The sequence below is a fragment of the Aegilops tauschii genome, chromosome 3, assembly GCF_002575655.3.
Source record: "Aegilops tauschii subsp. strangulata cultivar AL8/78 chromosome 3, Aet v6.0, whole genome shotgun sequence".
Lineage (NCBI taxonomy): Eukaryota > Viridiplantae > Streptophyta > Magnoliopsida > Poales > Poaceae > Aegilops > Aegilops tauschii.
The window spans coordinates 443,227,443-443,249,799 of NC_053037.3; the positions used below are offsets into that span (position 1 = coordinate 443,227,443).

General features: G+C 43.8%; 1 protein-coding gene across 1 annotated transcript; it reads right to left on the reverse strand.

The window, feature by feature from the left end:
- Positions 1–8,972: 8,972 nt before the first annotated feature.
- Positions 8,973–9,389, reverse strand: LOC109749556 (uncharacterized). Its single transcript, XM_020308498.1, has one exon. The coding sequence runs from the start codon at positions 9,387–9,389 to the stop codon at positions 8,973–8,975; it is 417 nt and encodes a 138-aa protein (XP_020164087.1).
- Between the last annotated feature and the right edge of the window lie 12,968 nt (positions 9,390–22,357).

A 22,357-nucleotide genomic window follows, 5' to 3' on the forward strand; every position in this document is an offset into this window, starting at 1 on the left:
TGGCTCAAGAGATATAAGGACGGAGAAATTAAAGAGGGTGATTCTAATACTAGATACTACCATGCTAAGGTCAATGGTAGGAAGAGAAAAAAATAAGATTTTATCTCTGGAACAAGAGGAGGGAGTGGTTGAGGGAGAGGAAAACATTATGAAATATATCACTGATTTTTATAGAAGACTGTTTGGAAATGTTGACTCCTCTTCCATTGCTCTTAACATTCAGAATGTTGAAACCATTTCCTCTCAGGATGCCACTGACCTACCTAGACCTTTTTCCATGGAAGAGTTGCATTCGGTAATTTTCTCTATGGAAAAAACAAAACCCCTGGCCCGGATGGGTTCCCAGTGGATTTCTATCAGCATTTTTGGGATATAATAAAATGGGATCTCAAGGCTTTGCTTGATGATTTCCATGCTGGCATAGTGGATCTTGCTAGAATTAATTATGGGATTATTACTTTGGTCCCAAAAATAAAAGATGCTAAGTAAATTCAAAAATTCAGACCCATATGTTTACTGAATGTTAGTTTCAAAATAATTACCAAGGTCCTAATGAATAGGCTTAGTAAAGTGATCAATCCAATTATATCTCCTATCCAAAGTACCTTTGCGAAAGGTAGATATAATTTGGAAGGGGTGGTGATTCTACATGAATCTCTAAAGACTATACATGTGAAAAAACAAAATGCAATGTTGTTTAAGGTAGATTTTGAAAAAGCCTATCATAAAATCAAATGGCCTATTGTACACAAAATGCTCAAACTTAAAAACTTCCCTGATAAGTGGTGTGTCTGGGTGATGCACACCATGAGGGGGACAAGTGGGGAAGAAAGTTAATGATGAAATTGGCCCTTTGTTCAAAACATACAAGGGGTTGAGGCAGGGGGATTCCCTGTCTCCTGTATTATTTTATCTGGTTGTTAATGCTCTTGCAATTATTTTAGATAAAGCCAAAACAGAAGGATTTATTAAAGGGGTGTTAATTGACTATCATGAAAATGGGGTTAACATGCTCCAATATGCTAATGATACCATTTTCTTGCTTGCAAGAAGATGAGGATAGTGTCAGGAATCTTAAGTTTATCTTAACAACCTTTGAGCAAATGTCTGGCTTTAGTATTAATTTCCATGAGAGTGAGATTTTCCTGTTTGGGGAAGCTATCAAGAAAGCTACATTGTATCAGGAAATCTTTACTTGTAAATTGGGTCCAGTCCCTTTGAAATATTTGGGACTTCCTATTTCTGATGTTAGAATTATAAATAAATGGTGGAAAATTATGAATGAGAAAATTGAAAAAGGTGTGCTTATTGGCAGGGGAGACTGCGCAACATAGCTGGGAGAGCCACATTGGTTCATTCCTGTCTGACTAACATTCCGATTTTCATGATGTCCTTTTGCCCTCTCCCGGTTGGAGTTAGGAAAAAAGCTAACTTTTATAGAGCTAGATTGGTTTGGCAAACCGATGAAGATAAGAAGAAGTATCATCTTGTGAATTGGAAAACTTGTTGTATGCCAAAACAGCAAGGGGGCTTGGGGATTTTGAATCTAGAAGTCTTTAACAAAGCCCTACTTGCTAAATGGCTATGGATATTGGAAAGCGAGGAAGGTATGTGGCAGAAAATTCTTACTGATAAATATGAAAAAAAATTGTATTTCTGGGATACATAAAGCCGGGGACTCTCAATTTTGGTCCAATCTTCTCAAAGAGAAGGATATATTTTACCAACATGTCAAAAAAAGTTTAGGGATGGCAAAAACACTAGGTTTTGGGAGGACTGTTGGGTAGGTAATAAACCTTTGAAAGATGCTTATCCTTCTCTCTATTTCATTAATAATGACCATGGCATCTCTCTTGATGATGCTATTAACAAATGATGGAGTAAATTTTCCTTCCAAAAATCCTTGTATGGTGATTCAATATATCTGTAGGCTAGTCTTAAAAGCAGATGTGAGGAATTTTTTATGCATGGGGGCAAGGATAAATCTATGTGGATGCTCAATGCAGACATAAAATTTTCTGCTAAATCCTTATATCTTCATTTGATCAAAATTAATTGTGGTTTTCCCCAGAAATTTTTATGGAAGTCCAAAGTCCCAACGAAAATCAAAATTTTCCTGTGGTTGCTGAACAGAAAAAGTATATTTATTAGAGATAATCTTTTAAAGAGGGGATGGAAAGGGGACAAAAACTGTGTATTTTGTGGAAAAGATGAGACCATTGATCATCTTTTCTTCTCTTGCTCTGTTCCTAAACTCGTTTGGAACTTAATTAGATGTTCTTTTGATATGAGATCGATTCCTGCCGATCTTAATGATTGTTTTGGGGGATGGATAAATAGCTTCCCTAAAAATGATAAAAACAAATTGGTTCTGGTATGCACTTCAGCTTTGCTTTGGGCAGTTTGGAGATGTCGTAATGATATCATTTTTGAGAGGAAAAAAAATGAATGATCCTTTAGGTTTGATTAAACTGATGTGCAACTGAATTTTGGACTGGGTTGTGTTGCAGATAAAGGACCCGGGGGGAACTTCTGATGATGGGGGCAAGGTTAATAGAACAAGTAGCAAGTGAAATATATCGGGCTTCTCAAGGATGGAGGTTTGGCATTCCACGACTGGAGGTCTAGTTAGGCAATCTCTGTGGAAGCTCTCTGCAGTGTTGGGAGTTCTTTTGCGTCTGGATTCGAATAGAGCAGTAGTTGGTTATTTTTAGTCTGCATTTCGTTTGTCAGGTCTAGTCTCACTCTTGTGTGAGCTTAGAGCCTTGGCAGTGTGCTATGTAATCATGTTAGTCTGAGATTTGTGTAGTGGTGTTGGACTTGGCGAGACTTCCATGGGCTGAGGGCATGAACTTTGTTGTTTCTTCTGCTTGGTTTCTATAAATCAAATGGGGGGGGGGGGGGGGGCTCTTTTGTTCAAAAAAAGGAAGAAGCTATTCCTATAGGAGAAGTCAACTGAGAGCTCTTTAAAAGGGAGAGGATTTGTGGCACGCAAGTGCGGAGGCACACATGTCCCTGGTGCCCGCTTTTTCGGCTTTTGATTTTTAAAGTTCTATATTTGTTAAACAAAAAATTCAAATTAAGTTATGTTTTCATATTCGTGTTTCTCGTGACCAACGATTTAAAATAAGATCCATTTTGAATATACTTTAACAACTTTTAAAAAATATCTTAAGTTTTATTGTTGATACTTAGTACGTGCGACCGATAAAAATCAACTATTTTGTGTCTACAACCGACAGAAAAAATTGCTTGAAAATATATCTCTGAAACTTGGCAGTTTTAGATGCAAAAAACCGTAAGTTTCATCGTTGAAACTTAATCTTTTGAGAGATTTTCTATTTTATTGTGCCCTTGTGCAGGATTAAACCACTGCTTGAATCGCGAGGCAAAACGAGCGGGCAGCAGGACTTGGCAGGTGAGTGCCCCCGCAATCGCGTGCATAGTAACCCTGTAATCAACAAACCAACGGCTCGAGGCAACCAGAGCTGGTCTTGCATTCAACAGTGCTGGCTCCCTGTTAGCGATCCTGCAGGAACGCCATAGAAAGTAGGAGATGTGAAATCAGGCGGCTACGCCATGACAGCATGGCAACAGTGGTCAAGGGGCCATGCTGCTCCTGGCATTCACCACAGCCGGCCGGCGCTATGGCGTGCTCATGGAAACACACATGATGGCGAAACCATGCAGGCACCTCACTGGTTATGTTAGGATCAATTCTCTCGTGGGGATACTCAGCTCGCCCAAAGACCACAGATCAAAACACGAACAATTGGAGCGATGCAATCGTCGAGCACCGCGGATGTATAGCATATCACCACTTTCCCTGAGCTCACCAGCTAGACAGCCATGTCTCATGCATCTCCTCGCCGGAGGCCAGCGTCACAGCAGCAGCAGCAGAAAAGAGCTAGCTAGCGACGGCTGAACGAGACATGAAGTGGCGAGGAGTTCGGAATTCGGATCACCTTGCGCGGCACGCCTACATGTTACAGCAGAGGAGAAGAGAGCAGGGGTCAGGGGCAGGGAAGGCTTACTCGTCCTCGTCGCCGGCGCTGAGAGATGACTCGCTATCGTCGCCGCTTCCGCCTCCTCCGCCGCGCCCGCCCTCCGCGTCGGGATCTGCGTAACCAATCAAACCACGGACGAGACCCCTTTAGAGATGCCCACAGCCCATGTCACCGAACGCGATGCGCACGACAGAGATATCGGTGGTGCCGTTCGTCTCACCGCCGTAGTGCGGCTCCCCCGGCGGCGCCCTCGCCCGACGCGCGGCGGGTCCGCCTTCCGACGACCCATGTGAGGCCCCGCCTCCGCCGCGGCTGGCGGCGGCGTGCCCGTGGGGGCCGTCGCCGGAGGCGGGCGGCGGGAGCGGGCGCTTGTCGGCGGCCATTCAGCCCTCCGGCCCGGGGCCTCGGGGTTCCGGCGGCGGCTTTCCCTTGCGACCTGCGGGGCGTTGGGGAGCGGGTGCTGGTTTCGTCTGAGCTGTATCTCAGGGACGCATTTTGTGCTGGAGTGTTTAGTGTGCGTGTGGCGTCTCTGTCTGATCAGATTTGACGATCGCGCGAGAGACGAGCAGCCAGCGAAGAAGGAAGGGGCCAAGGAAGTAAGAAGCGGGCGGCGCACGGGACGTGGTGGTAGCCCGGCGGCCCACGGCCGCGTGCCCTGCCGTCTTTGCGGAGATGCGAGCCGTTCACGAATTCGCGTAACCCTCACCTCGTGATAAGTGAGAAGCTTTTTTTTTTTTAACCAAGTCTCTGTCAAGTGAGATACTCCCTTCATCCCATAATATAAGAGTATTTTTTACACTAGTGTAGTGTAAAAAACACTCTTATATTATGGGATAGAGGGAGTAGTATATAAGAAAAAGAAAAAAAAGAAAAAAATTATACAAATCTCTATGCAAGATCAATGGAATATAGCATCGGCCGAGACATAACGAAGTCTCAGTCAAGCTGACTAAGACTTAGCAAAATTGTTTTTTTGAAAGATCCTGCAATTGCTGGCCTTTTGATCGATTGTTAGCAGAAATCAGTGAAAAATAGAAAGGTGGGGTGGACCCTAGGATCGGAAAGAGAAAGGAGAGAAAGTGACAAAAGGCCGACCAAAACATGGCCCCACCTACATTAGGTGATCTCTTATGGTGGATCCCCGAAGGGGTTGTCTTAGCATTTTGCTCCTGCTAAATGTCATAGCTCGATCACATTAGTGATCGCCTTGATGATATCTCTCGATGATGGCGGCTTATTCCGGAAGGTGAAGTTGTTGCCCTCTTGCCATAACTCCCAGCAGGTTAGAAGCAACATTGGTCTTGTCCCTTTCTTCAACCTTGGATCGGCATTGTTGATGATGCCGTGCACGATCAAGGCAGTAGGTTTGTGTTGCCAATCATCCTTGCACTATTAGGGAAAACCCTAGCAGTAGCGCGTGTTTAAAGCCTATCAGTAGCGCGGGGTGCAACGCTACTAGTAAGGCGCTACAGCTAAAGGTTAGCAGTAGCGTGGGTTGGACCACGCTACTGCTATATCGACTTAGTAGCAGCGATTTGTACTATGAGCGCTACTGGTAATTAGTAGTAGCGCTTCTCCTAGCACGCGCTACTACTATTATTCCGTATTTCTTTTTTATTTCATGTTGTATTCATACACCTTTATACAAGTTTTCATATCGCAACAATTTAGAGAATGATTTTACATCATAATGAGTTATTACATCACTGGGAGAAAGAACCGTGGACTAGTTTCAAGTGGATGGACATCAACTTGAAACTAATCCGCGGTTCTTTCACCCAATGATATAATATATCATCATCATCATATCATTAACAACTTATCATCATAATACATCATTGTCATATAACACCTCCTCATGATCATCGTTTTCATCAATGAGACATCACATAGCAAGTTGGTCACTAGTCATAATCACAACTACTCCTCATCATCAACTCTCATAAACATATTGTACCTCATAGGACCTACTACATTCTCTTAGGACCTACTATATTCTCTTAGGTAAAATAGCATAAAACAAGATAGCCCCTGACTCTTCATTATGTAGAATGGAGATTATCCTGTCTCCAATTCTTGCCTTTCGCACAATGTTGATTCCAAGAACCTCCTTACGACTGTCCATACATTTTTTCCATTCTTTGATTATCATGTGTTCACCGGTTTTAGAAATCCGGTATGGACAGGTGAGATTCGTAGGATGACCTGGCTGTATGTTCAAAACATCAAGGCGACCATTCCGATACATCAAATGAGGCACACAATCCATCGGGATTTTATGTTGAAAAACATAGTAATAACTTCATAGTTAGCAATGATGTACTAGTTTCAGAAGTATGCAAAAGATGCACAAATGTCGTAATAGTAAAAAATCTTACCAGCGAATCTCCTTGGAAGTTACCGTGGTTCAACACGTGCACTAGTGGCACGTATTGACCATAATTTGGAGGAGTTCGATAAAAGGCATTGTAAATCTCAAGATCAGTACAATATGCGACCAGATGACTTTTCTCCTGAAAAGTTAACTCAGAGCCATCGGTGTAGTTGGTTCTGTCTACCATCTTCCGCACATTCTTTGAAGAATGAAAGTAAGCTATCAATGGAAATAAGTTGTCAACTATTTTGATATAAACAATATAAATTACTTAATAACTATGTTTGAGGAACTCACATAGCGATAGAATTGGAAGCGTATCAACAAGGACCCAAATGTCCAAATTGTCTTGGTCGATTTCAGGATCACCAAGATCCATGGTGACAAACATACCCTCTTGAAAATCATACATCTTGCAAAGTGCTTCCCAACCCGGGCAACCAAAATGGGATACACTCTCAGAATTGTATAGATTTACCTCAAAATCCATACCATGATGGGTCCTTAGGTTAATTTTCTTTGTTTCATTCCTCTCATGATCTTCAAAACCCATCCTCTCCAAGACATAGCGTCTTGCATGGCATGGGATAAGCTAGTCGAATTGTAAAAGACGAAAATTACACGTTGAAGTAGTAGAAGTCGAGCTTAATTACGAAAAAAACTTTGCGTCGTAGCTTACCGTATCACAATCGAAGGCCTCCTCGAGCTTAATGCTGAAGTGCCGACCTTCGTCTAGGTGAGGCCTGTCGCAGAAACCCCGGTTGTCGCCGCACTAGGAGCACTCCCCGGGACCTTCTTCGTCCCACATCATTTCCTATGTTCATAATTCAAAGATTAAATTGTACAATTAAAACTCTTATCTTGTTCATTATTCATCACGGGTTTACTATCGGTATGTCGAGTCTTTTCTTGAAGTCAACCCGAAATATCGTTTAATTATCTTTCTAGAAAATCCAGGCCACTCGATATTTTCTACATATTCTAGCACAAGTCATGCCAAAATTCACGGAAAATTCCGGCATGACCTTTGCTAAAACAGTATATCGAGCGCCTGAAATTCGCCGGAACGAAAATTAATCAACACTCCGGCAAAACATAGGCCACTCGGAGGTGTAACCTGAACATGACCGGCCACTTGGGCAACCACATATCCTATTTGAGCAACACAAGATATACATGTTTTTATCTACATCATATCTTATAGGACTCATATTGACATGGAGATTTGGCTGGTCTCACCTCGAGGTCGGAGGGGGTCGGTGACGGGGACGACGGCGGGGATGATGGAGGGGCTCCTTGATTTCTGCAAAAACAAAAACCCTATAAGTTATCACTAATACATCCCGAATAGTATCATACATATATATAACATCACTAATACAACTAAAACCCTAGCGAACGACGGGTATCGACGACGAGGATGCGGGATAGGCATCGTCGACGTCGATGCGGGAATAATTGCTTAAACTAAAAAAATAACAACAAATGTGACATGTTCAACTAGTTCTATTAATTCAACTAGTTCTTACTAAATATAAACTTACTATAAATAGAAATAAACTAATTATTTATAAAAATAAACTAGTTCAACTAGTTATATTAATTTTCTTACTAAAAATACATTAGTTCTATTAATTCAACTAGTTCTTACTAAAACTAAACTAGTTCAACTAGTTTATTAATTTACTTACTAATTATTTTAAACACTTACTAAAAACAGTAAAAAAACTACATTATACAATAGTAAAAAATATAGTGAAAACAAAAAAAAAGATGGAGGGAGGAGGGGAAGGGAGGAGGAAGGAGAGAGGAGGAGGGGGAGGAGGCCGGTGGGATCGGAGGAGGGAGGGGGCGGGGGGAGGAGGGGGAGGGGGCGGCCGGAGGAGGAGGAGGGAGGGGGCGGGGTGGAGGGGGAGGGGCGGCCGGAGGAGGAGGAGGGAGGGGTCGGCCGGAGGAGGAGGGGGAGGAGGGAGTACCTCGGCGAGGAGCAGCGCGGCGGCGGCGGACGACGTACGGGTTTGGCGCGGGCGAGAGCGAGTGAGAGGGAGTGAGTGTGAGAGGGTGAACCGCTCCAGGATAAGGTAAGTAAGTAGTAGCGCGTTTCAGAGAAACGCGCTACTGCTACGGGCCGTAGTAGTAGCGCTGGTCAGTGGTACGCGCTACTGCTAAGTGGGGCTAGCCATCTGCGCCCAGTACAAATATAGCAGCAGTGCGGTTTCGCAGAACGCGCTACTGCTAAAGTAGTAGCAGTAGTGCGGTCTATTTAAAAACGCTACTACTAAGTAGCAGTAGCGTCCTGTTTTGTCGAGCGCTACTGCTAAGATGTTGTATATAAGGTGTTCCCTAGTAGTATTGGGCGAGAGGGAGGAGCATCCCTGTCGCTGCCCAACTGAGCTCTACACCTCAAGGGCAAGGGGACAGCTCCAGAAAAGGTACTGGGAGGTTTCAAGATTGCGGACGCAAAGTTGGCAGAAGTAGCTATTGTCCCATCTACGTCGTTGCAGCTTGTCATTGCACTGAAGCCGGTTTTGAAGCATTAGCCAAGAGAACATCTTGATCTTGCCGCAGTCCAAGTTTTCCAAATGACTTGGTCAAAGTTTGAGCGCCCCCCTCCCTCCCTGAAACTGCATGTTGTACGCTGATTTCGCTGAATACAAGCCTGATTCCTCTGTATCCCAGTGGATTGTGTCCTGGACGCCTTCAGTTGTTGTGACAGTGTTTGCAACAGTAATTCTCGTATGCATGGCTGGGAACCCGATAAGCAGGTCTTGCATGCGCCCATGGGCAAGGTCCTTGATCCAACTGCCATCAATCAGCGCCTCCATGACCATCATGTTCTTCCGTCTTGAGCGCTTGAACAACGTGGGGAAGCTTTGGGCAAGCGTTCCTGAACCCAACCAGGAGGAGTACCAGAATGATGTCGTTGCCCCGTTGCCGGTCATCACCGTTGTTGCTGCCATGAATAAAGCCATGTCGTCCCTATCGCAGGGTGCCTCATCCCCACCCATGGGCGCTAGCTGCTGCCAAGCAATCCATAGCCAGCTTAGGCGCAGTGCGCGACTGAAGCGTTGCAGGTCATGGATGCCCAGCCCACCGTGGGTTGTTGGTGAACAGACTGCCGGTCAGTTGACCTTGTAGCTTCCACCAGAGATCTCCTATTCTTGCTTCCAGGGAAAACATTGTTTGTTTTTGTCTATTTCCTTGAACAGCTTCCTCGGTGTCCGTAGTACGGTGGGTGTGAAAGTTGGAATTGCACTCACCATGCATCAGACTAGCACCCACCGGCCGGCGATCGGCATCGACCTGCCTTTCCAGCCTGCCAACCTAGCTCTAATTCCGTCGATGATGGACTGAAGATGCACTAGCCGTAGTCTAGATGTTGTGACTGGAAGCCCTAGGTATTCGACTGGGAAGGTAGCTATTGATCCCCTAAAACTTTGCAGGACCTCCTCAAGGTTGATCTCCTCGCAGCGTATAGGGGCGGTTGAGGATTTCTCGGGGATTATGCATAGGCCGTCGACGTCCCCAAAGTGTCACAGAATGCCCATTAAGGTCATGATCTCCTAGCGCATTGGGTTTGCAAAGATCACCGTGTCGTCGGCATAGAGGCTGACGCGGAGTTTAAGCTCTCTCCCTAGAAGAGGAGCGATGATCTGTTGCTCAGTTGCTACGACAAGTACATGGTGAAGTGGGTCGATGTCTAGGATGAAAAGAAAAAGGGATATTTAAATTAGTGCCCCTGGTTTCTTAGTTGTGCTCACTTTTCCCCACGCTCCAAACATTTGCTCACTTTTCCCCTCTTCCTTAGCTGAAACTCTCACAAATGCTCATAGCGGGCGTTTGCCGTCTTGACCGTCCATTGACCGTTAATTGCTGACGAGTGGGGCCGAGTCTTCGTCTGACTGTTGCTTGCTGACGGGTGGGACCGCAAGGAGACACGTATTGGGTAGCTTGTCTGAATCTGAAACAGATCTAGACAGGCCGCACTGCACCGCACCGCCCCGCCCCCTCCGCCGGCGTCGTGCCGCGTCCACCGCAGTTGTTTCCTCCACCCTATGCCCCTATTCCGTTCGTCGGCGACGCCGCGTCTCCGACAGATATAGCCCACCTCCACATCTGGGATTACATAGCGATGTTGAGTGAGGACGCCCGGAATGCAGTCGACTGTGGAGAGGATCGGGTCAAATCCGCGGCAGATAATTCATGGATTAAACCTGGGTAAGCATTGTTTCCTCTCGAATTGACGTTCTAAGTCGTATTGTAGGCCGTATTTGAGTTCTGTTTGCTTGAATCGTTCGAATTGGTGCTCGATTTTACCCGGCTAACTGAAGCCTTTGTTTCCTTCAACAAAATAGGATTGATCCCGTGCTGGCTTTCCGGCTGGCGATTAGAATGGAAACTAGTGTGCTGCGTGGTACTAAACCGCATTTGATTTCATCATTTTTCTATCCCAAAGTGGTAGAAACCAGCATATCTTTCAAAGATTTGCGAGCTGAGCTCCGAAACATCTATCCCTGGAGTGATGCCGATGCTGTTGAACTGAATTACTTCAGCAGTGACGAGCAAAGATTTCTCCCACTAACTTGCGACGATCATATGCCGTTGCTTTTTGCTGGGATTGCTGGCTGCCGATTCGGTAAACTCCAAATCGATGTGCTTCAGCCACGCGCAGAACGGGCGAAGGGGAAGGGAGTTCAGACATCATCTATCTGTGCTAATAGCCAGCACCCCGACACTCCTTGTAGGTCGACACCAAGTAAAGCAAGTGGTTCATGGAGCCACAACATGCCTGCTGCCAATTCTGGTTCCGATTCAGCTGCTGCTTCTCGTGTACCTTCTGCAGTTGGTGTAGAAGAAGATGCAGAACCTGACGAGGCAGTGCCTACAAATGATGATGCAGACGAGATGATGTTTCCTGAACTGGTCGATGTAGCCAGTCAGCAAGCAGTGGATGACGAATATATGGAGGAGCCCATCAGCCAAGCTAGGTTTGATGACACTGACGATGAAGAGAAGGTAGAGAACATGGACAGCTTAATCGAGGATGAATACGATGGTGATGACATGCCAACAATTGAGTGGAACAAGGAAAAACCTGAGCTTAGTGTAGGTACCATTTTCCAATCAATGGTGGGCTGTCGGAATGCAGTGACAACATGGTGCATTATATGTGAAAACACCTATAAGATTAAAAGGAGTGAGCCAGCAAGGTTCACAGTTTTTTGTCCATATCCTAGGTGTAGGTGGAAGTTGCATGCATCTCGTATGAGAAAGAGCAAATATATTCAGGTAATCCAAGTTCAGTTAGTAATTTAGTTCAGATCGTTGAGTAAGGTTTCTTAACTGTTTTTTACCCTTTTATTTTGTTTCAGATAAAGAAAAACCCACACAAGCACACCTGTCCACCTGGAGGGGGAGGGGGGAAGGCCAAAACCAAGCTAGCAAAAACTAGGCGGGTGGCAGATGCTATATTGGATTGGCTGAGAGAAGAACCTGGACTTGGTCCAACAACACTCCATGGGAAGCTTTTTGAGAAGTACAAGATAGAAATTCCTTACATGAGAATTTTCAATGCTAGGGAAAAGGCTCTTGACAGAATTAATGGTCAATGGAATGACAGTTTTCAGCTGCTTTACACTTTCAAAGCTGAAGTGGAGACGGCAAGTCCAGGGAGTGTTGCAAAGATTGACAAGCATACAGTTCCATTCAAAATAAAAGGGAAGTCATTTCAGAAGGAGTGCTTCATAAGGGCTTGTGTTTGTTTCCAGGCTTGCTGGCAGGGTTTTCTAGATGGTTGCAGGCCCTATTTGGCTGTAGATGCTACACATTTGACTGGAAGATGGAGAGGACAGCTAGTAGCAGCTTCTGCAGTTGATGGACATAACTGGCTATTCCCAGTTGCATTTGGTGTGGTGGAGGCAGAGTCTGAGGAAAGTTGGGTCTGGTTTCTGCAGCAGTTGCGCAACATTATAGGCACACCCCCATGTTTAGCTATACACACAGATGCTTGCAAGGGTTTAGAGAGTGCAGTGGAAATTGTATTCCCTGGAGTGGAGCATAGGGAATGTATGCGACACCTAGCGCATAATTTCAAAAAGAAGTTCAAAGGTAAAGTTTATGATGAGAACTTATGGCCAGCATCATACACATGCAGCAAAAGGAAGCATGAACACCATTTGAGAGTGTTGTATGCTCAAAATCCTCTTGTGAAGGAGTACATGGATGCACATCATGGTAAGGTGTGGTCAAGAAGCAAATTCAACGAAATCTGCAAAGTAGAATATGTGACCAGTAACCTTGCAGAATGCTTCAATTCAAAGTTCAGGTCAGTGAAAGGGCTCTTGTTGTGGCAAGCATTTGACAAGATGAGGCAAATGATCATGATAAAGATGGCTCTTCGCAAAAGAATTGCAGAAACACAATATGTTGGTCATCAAATGCTCCCATCACTGATTAAGGCATTGCACTTGAAGGCAAGAGGGCTGAAGATGAAATGTATTCGATCTAGTACATATGAGGGAGAGGTTACCTATACTGACACTAAAAATAGGGTATGGAGGTATCCTGTGAACCTAAGTACTAGAGAATGTATTTGTAGGCAATGGAAGATCCGTGGGAAGCCATGCATACATGCCCTACATCTGATGACCGTTATCGGGGGTGCAGATGGTGAAGTTGATCAATATTGGTCTGAGTATTTCTCTGTTGCCAAATTTATGGCTGCTTATGCTGACAATGTGCCTGCACTATTGGGGAAAGATCAATGGAACATAGTAGATCCAGGGTTCAAACTCCACGCTCCTGTCATTACTAGACCACCAGGAAGACCAAGGAACCAGAGGATTAGAGCAGGTGAGGAGGGTCGTCTACCAAAGAAGCGTGCTTGCAAAAAATGTGGAGTTCTGGGGCATATTGCTAGGCTTTGTACCAATGCAGTGGATGCATCATTTGGAGAGGAGGAAAGATGGACATCAGCCAATGCTGAGGAGAATGCAGCAGCAATGGAGACTGAAGATGCAGTGGAGAATGCAGCAGCAAATGAAGCAGTGGAGAATGCAGCAGCAAATGAAGCATCTTGGTATGTGTTTGCACCCTTTGTAGAATGCAGCTACCCTTTTGTTTGCATTTGTTCTCTTTTTTGCCAGTGGCTTATAATTTTATTTACCAGCTCTAGGGAGAAAAGGCCAAGAGATGAAGAAGCAGAAGATTTTGAAACCATGGCCCTTGATGGTTTTGAAGCTATAAGAGAGGAAGAGGAGGGGGTAATTTTTCCAATTGTGCCTTTAAAGATTACTGAACCCATAGATGACCGTCAAATGGTCGTCAAGTGCTCGGCGAGTGGAACTACTCCATCAGCACCTCCACGGGGAAAACCCCAAGTAAAGCCCAAGATCAAAAGGAACAAGAGTCTGAAAGAAAAGAGCATCTCAACTAGGGAAACCAGGAGCAAGACGGTGAAGCCAGCTGCAAACACAAGGAGCAAGTCGAAAATTTGAATTAAGTTGTTGGGAAATGTTTGTGTTGTCAATTTGAGGGCGAGTCGATCGCTTAAAACTTGGTAGATTTGTATTAAGATGTTGGCATCTCAGAACTTGGTAGATTTGAGCTACTGTGAAAACTTATCAGTTGTAATAATGTTGCTTCTACTTTGGTTTCTTATTTGAGTCAGAATTCAAATTTCCATCAAAATTTGAATTTAAATGAATATTTGAATTTGGGCCAAAATTTGGATTCGAGCCAAAGTTGAAGTTGATCATTGGAGGTTCATTGCTCCGTGCGGTGTATTTGATCGAGCATTTGAAGTCCAATATTCGTAGGTGAACAGTCCGAATGAGAAATGTGCTAGAAACGAGCTCGAAAGCTAGGGTAAACAGCCCTATTTGAAATCAAGTTTTTTTTTTGACCTTGCCTAAATGAGGCATATATATTTTTATTAACACTTGTTCCATATATATAGGGTAAAAACGAAGTCTCACTATTTATTGATTAATATTCATATTACTACATTTTTTTGAAAAAATATGCTTTTAATTCAAAACCGTCAAATAACACGTTTTAGATATGAAAATGAAAAAGTAAGTTCAGATCCTTCTTATTCACTCCAAAATGAAGCTATGGAGATTTTTCTATTTTCTTTTTGAATTATTTTGATTTTTTTCAAACCCTAAACCCTCTCTCCCTATTCTACGAACTCTGAACATGTTCATAGGTGATAGCTCATTTGTGTGAAGCCTTTTTTTCATGAAAATGACCTACACCAAGTTTATATTTTTTTCTCATGACCTTGTCACATATGAAGGCTATGTGCGCAAGAATTACAACATTTTGATTTTTTTTTGAATTTTTTAAAAACATTTGAACTTGATTTTGACAGATCACTTCAAAAAATGTTTTTTCAAAAAAACGCCCCTATACCGAGTTTATATTTTTTATGGTAACTAGGTCTCATAAACGGACGAACTACGTTTGTTTTATATTTTTGCTATTTTTTCTAATTTAGTTATGGCCATTTGAAATCTGGTCAAACCCTAATAACCCCGTTGACTCGCTCATAACCCCGCAGAAATGCTCCAAACCCTAGCATCGAACGTCCTCCGTCGGATCCTACCAAGCGCCAAACACCACCCATCAGATGTGGGGCAGGCAAGCGCGATCTGCGTGATGCATCCTGATTGGCTACTGCACTGTCCTTCTCGGGTTTTTACGATCTGCCCCACTTTACATATGAAATTGTATTTTTCGCACATGACCACCACATGTAAGTGTTAAGAGTTGGTTCAAATATTCAAACTACAAAATACAATGTGGCAAATCGTCAATATAGCTTCCCCTTCTCCTCTTCTCCATCTGACAGACAAAGGCATCGAGCAGATCGAGCAATTCCTCTGTTTCTTTCCCCATCTTCTCGTTCTTCTTCCTCTCGACCAATTCCTCTGTTTCTTTCCCCATGTTCTCGTTCTTCTTCCTCTCGAGCAATTCCTCTGTTTCTTCCTCTCGGGCGATATGTCGACCTCCTCGTCAGCCTCCCGTTCCACGTGGCCGGTGTATGGTCCAGTGCCGATGACTCGATGCACTGACTGCCCACGGACTGCGCAACTGAAGCGGTTGACTTCAAAGGAGGAGAAGAATGGGAACTTTGGGCGCGAGTTCGTCAAATGCGAGAGCAAGCCGGAGGGGCAGGTTAGATCTGAGTTTTCCTCGCATCCTTTATCTCTAATTTCTCAAAAAATCTGTCAGATTTGTATTTAGGTTACATGATTTCGTTTTCAGGTCGTGAAGAAATGCCACCATTTCGAGTGGATGGATGATTACATCCAGAGGCTTCAAGGGTTGGGCTTGCTGGATTCGAGGGGGAATGCAATCCGCGAGTTCAATCTGCCCCATGACAGTGCCGCTCCGGCAGCAGCAGCGCGTCTAGAATACCCGACGGTGGTAGATGTCGAACTGAAGACGGAATTGAAGAAGATGAACAAGAACTACAAGCAGCTGATTGAGTTGAAGAAGCAATCCAATCTGATAGCTTTAGGAATACTTGCTCTAGGAATTTTTTTACTTGATGGCCATCTCTCGTTAGAGATGTTTGTCTACTGTTGTTGCCACTGTTTAGCAATCCAAGTCTGTTTATCTCAAATGCAACTCTGTTTAGTGCAACTGTCGATCTCTGAATGTATGCAGTTTACTGTTAAGTTTCGACACTTTCAGTTTCGGCAGAAGACAACTACCAGTTCAGTGATAGGATTATTTTGTTAACTAATAACCTCGAGTGTTGGATCATACCCTAGCTCGTCAGATGACAGTAAGCAGTACTTGAGCAGCACACGGGATATACATCAAGTTCATCTCTTCTCTCTCGCACTTGCCAAACTTTTGTCCTCGAGTTCGTCAGTTCTGCTAGAAAAAAAACCTAGTTCGCGGGCCCAAAGAGAATCAAGCTGCAATAGGCCCACAAAGGATAAATGAGGCCCAGAAACAAGCGATGTTTCTTTTTTTGTTTAGGAACGATTGCTTTCTTCTTTTTTGTTTCTGATTGCTTTTTTCATTAATTTGATTGCCATCTCTTCTACTTTTTCCTCACTTTTCCCCATGTCTCGGGTTTTTGCTTTCACATTTTCCTCACTTCCCACCCCCCGAAAATTGCTCAAAAAGGACGCAAAAATCATGAATGGGGAAAAGTGAGCACAACTAAGAAACCGGGGGCATAGAATTAAAAATCCCTTTTTAGAATCAAAGTATTTGCAAACCGCAGTATTATTATGCCTAGCGAACCAATACTTCATGATTGGAAAAAGAGGTCCAACCCTGTTTTTTATATACTTCAAACATAGTGTAGTTTTCTACATATTAAAGTATATAAAACTACACTTTTGACTAAAGCCAAACATCTCAAAGTATTTGATACTTCAATATTTCTGAAAACCAAAGTATTCTTGGAATACCTAAAAAATACAGAGCTCTCAAACCAAAGCCGTGTACAAATGTACAATATGTTCTTATTTTTAGAAGGCATCTATAAACACATCATTTTTAGTTAGTTAGGGTAGCTAGGGCAACACCGCCATGTCTTCACCGTCGTCTTCACCTTAACCGTCGGCTTCACCGTCTTCTTCGCCGCCGGCTTCAGTACTGCTCCTCCTCAAGGCCGTTGTCGCCGAGGTAGTACGGGAGGCTGTGCATGCGGTTGCGAGCGGGGAAGACGCTCTCGAAGTCGGTGAAGATGTTATAGGTGGTGAATGCGATGAACTCGCACCCACACCAATACACCTTGCCGAGCAGGTAGTAGGCATCGAACCTGTTGGTGAAGTGGACGACGAGCCCTACCACTGGAGCGTTGGCATGGGGACGCTGCTCCACGAGGTTGAACATGGGCGGCGAGCCCGCCGGGAGGTGGTGGAAGCCCGCACGGAGGAACCCCCGTGCAAGCTTAGTGCTACCCCTCCAGCGTGAGAACGCCCACACGCGGAGCGATGCCTCGACGACGATGTTGGCGGGGTACCGCCGTTCCGGCACGGTGGGCGGCTCTTGGAACGTCGGCCCGTTGTACTGCATCTTGAACGCTTTGCTGAGTGGAACAGCTTTGGCTTTTGGGGGAAGAAGAGAAGTGGGAGGCGCAGATGGATCTATAGAAGAAGAGGCAATGAAGGGCAGTTTAAATAGCCGGGGGAGATGAAGTGGGTACACGCGCAAACGGCGTAGATCATGACTCAGTGCGTGCGTGAACCGATGCGATCAGCAATGTGTGAACGTGAATCGATGCGAGCATGCTTTGCGTGCTCTGCGTTGGCGGCTGCCTGCCTCCCACAACTGAATCGAGCGGCAGCCATGCGGCGTGAGCCGATGCCTCGACATATGGACGCGAGCGTGCGTGCAGCCTGCCCCTTCTGCCACCGGCACGTATGCCTGCGACGCGTGAAACGACGCTGCGGAGCGACTGAATCCACCGGCAACCGTGCGGCACGGATCGATGCGTGCGTGTCGGCGTGCATGCGTGCGTTTAGGTCTAGGTCACTAGATGCGTGCGTGGCGGTGTTCGCATGCATAGCAGGCTTCATCGATGCCAAAGCCGGGCATGCATAGCAGGCTGCATCCATCGATAGCAGGCTTTTTTAATTGGGCCTTTTTAATTTATTACCAACAAACTAACGGGCCCGTCCTATGAACACAAACACGGCCCAACCAGCGAATCCACAGCCATAGTCAACAGAGTCCAACGTGGCCCCACAAGTCAGTTAACGGCCAAGACGGCAAACGTCTGTTATGAACATTTGTGAGAGTTTCAGCTAAGGGAGTGGGGAAAAGTGAGCAAAAGTTTGAAGCGTGGGGGAAAACTGAGCACAACTAAGGAATTGGGGGCACAGATGGAATAATCCCAAAGAAAAAGTGACAAGGGGTCTCCTTGCCGCAAGCCTCTGCGATGAGGGACGCCCACTCCTGGGAAGTCGTTGAGCAAGAAAGATTAGGATGCGGTCGATAGGAGCTGCGCCACCCAATCCCTCTAGCGTGCATTAAACCCTACCCATTGCAAAAGCTCGAGTAAATACTCCCAGGAAACATTATCGAATGCTTTTTTTATGTCTAGTTTCATGAGTAGAGCCGAAGTTTTTAGTCGATGCAGGGCTTGTATGTAGTTTTGCATGTAAAGATAGCTATCATGTATGCACTTTGCCTTGAGAAAAGCTATTGGGGTCGGGGAGATGATGGAGTGGATAACTGCCGCTATTCTAATCGAGAGCACCTTGGAGATCAACTTGGTGATGGAGTGAATTAGGCTAATGAGCCTAAAATCCCTAATACTAATGGCACCATCTTTTTTAGGCTAACATGACCATTGCAGTGTTTAGTGAGAAGAAACCACCCCCTGCTAAGAGATGTAACTGGTTGAACATGGCCATGATGTCATCCTTGATGATTGACCAACAAGTCCTGAAGAACGTGTCGCTGAAGTCGTCCAGACCTGGTAATTTTTTTGCCGGTGATTCGTTGACCGCACGCCACACTTCCTCTTCCATGAAGGGGTTGTCTAAGCCGCCTCCATATGCAACAGGGAAAAAATCAATGGATTCCCAGTTTATGGTGATGACCTTACTGGTCACCGTCCCTATGGAAGAGCTGAAGTGCTCCTGGGTCGTGTTGGCCTTGTCCGTGTCTGACATGGCGCCTGGAATCTTAGAAGAATTCATAATGAGCGAGGTCTCAAATTCTCAACCCTGCATCGAAGTGTAAAACTCTTTCTTGAGAAATTTTAAACTTCAATGCACGGTAAGAACTTAAGACCTCACTCCTACGAATTCTTCTAAGATTCCAGGCGCAACCTAGTCAATGATTTGTGTAGGTCTTCAAAAATATACAACTTGTGTTGGTAATTTCACATCGGTGCATCGCCCAGGTATTTTTGTTACAAGATATTGGAGGCCATTTGAAACCATCTTATCGAGGATTTGAGATGGTGTTGCTATGTTGTCTCTTAGATACTCTCTCCGTTCCAAATATAAGGTGTATTATTTTTTTCAAAAGTCAAACATGGGCATGTTTGACCTTTTTTAAATGTACCAATATCTACAGAACCAAATTTGTATCATTAGATCCATCACGAAAGGTATTTTCATATGTTATTTATTTTGTATTGTAGATATCTATAATTTATTCTAATCATGGTCAAACATACACAAGTTTGACTCTCAGAAAAACCGATACATCTAATTATATTCTAGAACGGAGGGAGTGGTGTTCATTTTCAGTTTGACCTTATGTATGAAGCTAATGAATTTTATTGGTTTCAAAAGTCCCATAACGCATGTTTCATAAAAAACATAACACATGGCTTTTCCCTACCAAAAAAACATGGCTTTTAGAAGGAGATTCTAACACTTCATGCTTCCATCAAATTGCTAATAGGAAAGCTTAACATAATGGAAGAACTAGGAAGAATATCATTGTTTGTTTTTTGCAAAACAGATCATTCTCCATTTAGAACCCTTAAGACTATGTACAATGCCAGATCTTTAGATATGTTTATAAACACCCACACTCTACAAATAAGCATATGTGCTTAAACAAACTCGGTTTATTTTTCCTTTGTAAGACGGGCATGCACCATTTACGGGGTCCTAACCTAATTGTCGGTGCTACCACCTTGCATGAGATTCTTTTCGGCCTAGTGGATGGAAACTCATTTCCATGTCTCCTGATGGTTGGTGAGGATATTGTTGTTCTTATCGAGTCATTCGCTCTCAAGGAAATTCAAGAAATATTCCCTTTTTATGGAGATTAATAGGACTCTTGTCCTCTTGATACCTTTTTGATTTCTACCATCACCATTGAAATTAGGGATGAAAGTGAAGTTGAGACTCTCCGCCCATTTAAAAAAAATATGAGATAGATCGAAATATGGAAACGGAAACTTATCCGAAATTACACGTGTCCTCCTCGTCATTTGTTCTTCCAAACATTGAACCTTATTAATTATGTTCCCAAAATGAGTGTTTTGTGCGGAATAGTATATCTTATTGTGTATCCATGATATATCATAATATCGGTACTCATATTAGTATTTGGGTTTGTGCATGCCATTTGTATTTTTCTTTATTATTCAAGAGGTTTCGAGTTCTAGCGAGCTTTTGCTATGTATCATGTGTCCGCATTATATTCACTTTGTTTGCTTCTGGCATCATTTGTTTTTGTATTTATTTATGAGATTTTTTTACTTATTTCGGCTTCCACTAAAAATACGGAATAAATGTGCCAGCGGTCATCTCTATTTGTTTCCGCTCAGTTTTCATCCTCCGTTGCTACAAGATAAATGATGATGTCTGAGAAGCTTTTAGGTGTTCTATGAGGAGATTGTTGATGTGCATAGACAAAAATATGCCATCATCATTCTTCTTCTTAAAGTGGTTGGTGTTGGTATGATTCAACAATTCAGACATGCATGCATGTTTCCTTGACTGTATATACACCTAGATATCCAAGACTATGACTATCATGCTTGAGTCTTTTACTAACAAGCTTATCTGCATGTAGAAGAATGTCTATATTTAAGTCTAGAAATATCATTAATATAATGTTTTTTTCGCGTGAGGTGATGCATCACACTCATAGAAATAATCAAGTAGGTTTTATCCTCAAATTAGACTTTAAGAAAGCATGTGGCAACACAAACTGGAATTTTTATTTACTTTTGAATTGCCAAAATGATAGGGGTATTCAATGACTAGTAGTGCAACTTTAGTTGATAAATTACATTAAACGACACTGCTTATGTAAAACTTAACAATGAAAAGTGTGCATGTTTCTAAAATAATAAAGTTGTGAGACAGGGTGACCCATGCCACCATCCTGTTTTAATTTGGTTATGAAATGCTTGTATAAGGTTGTGTTAGAGGAACAAAATCATGGCCTTCTTGAAGGGCTAGATCACCATCTTTATTGATAGTGGGCGGACATACTCATGTATGCCGTCGAATCCATTATTTGTGTGTCTCGGCATTGTTGCTCTATATTGAATAGACGTGTGGCCTCAGGAATAATTTCTTTAAGAGTGAACTTTTCCTACAAAGGGTTGATAACTATATTGTAGAAATGCCAAAATAGTACTTGGAGATTCCTCATGGCCGGCCAGACTTATGAAAAAAGATAACTGAAAAGGCAATCACTAGTACAAAAATGGGCATTAGAGACGTCCCTAATAAGCGGTTTTTTGTTCAAAGCATTTAAGCCGCCTGCAATACCCCATTGAAGGCGGTTATATTTTTATCAAAATTTCTGCAGGCAGTTAATATTATGAAATTTCCTATAGGGAATTGTGAGGCGGTTGATATTCTGAAATCGCCTCTAATTTCTTACGAGCGAATGCGGTTTCTCATACTAAACCCCGTCCTGTTTGTTATTACATTGGGTCAAAGTAATTACCCTTCCCTTTCTTCTAAATTCTCCTTCATTCCACTTATTTTCCTTGCCCTCCCTTCCTTTCCACGATCCATGACCAAACCATAGCACCCTCCACTGCCATGCTCACCGCAGAGAAGCTCCCTCAGATAGTCATCGCAGGGGTGAGTCACCGGGGAAGCAGAAGTAACACCCGCTTACAACGAGGTGGGCATATCCCTCCAACCAACCACATGTATATCGGTTCGCAATGTTTTCATATAACAAAACATGAGAAAATGAGTGTTTTTTCTGTTGGGAATCGTTGCATGGAAAACAAAAAATCTACGCACACGCAATGATCTATCCATGGACATGCATAGCAACGAGGGGGAGAGTGTATCTATGTACCCTCGTAGCCCGTAAGTGGAAGCGTTCACAACGCGGTTGATGTAGTCGAACTTCTTCGCGCTTCAACCGATCAAGTACGGAACGCACGACACCTCCGCGTTCTGCACACGTTCAGCTCGGTGACGTCCCTCGCCTTCTTGATCCAGCAAGACGTCGAGGTAGTAGATGAGTTCCGTCAACACGACGGCGTCGTGATGGTGATGGT

Excerpts from the sequence above, each read along its gene's own strand:
- LOC109749556 (XM_020308498.1), bottom strand. The coding sequence starts at position 9,389 with ATGGGTGGGGATGAGGCACCCTGCGATAGGGACGACATGGCTTTATTC.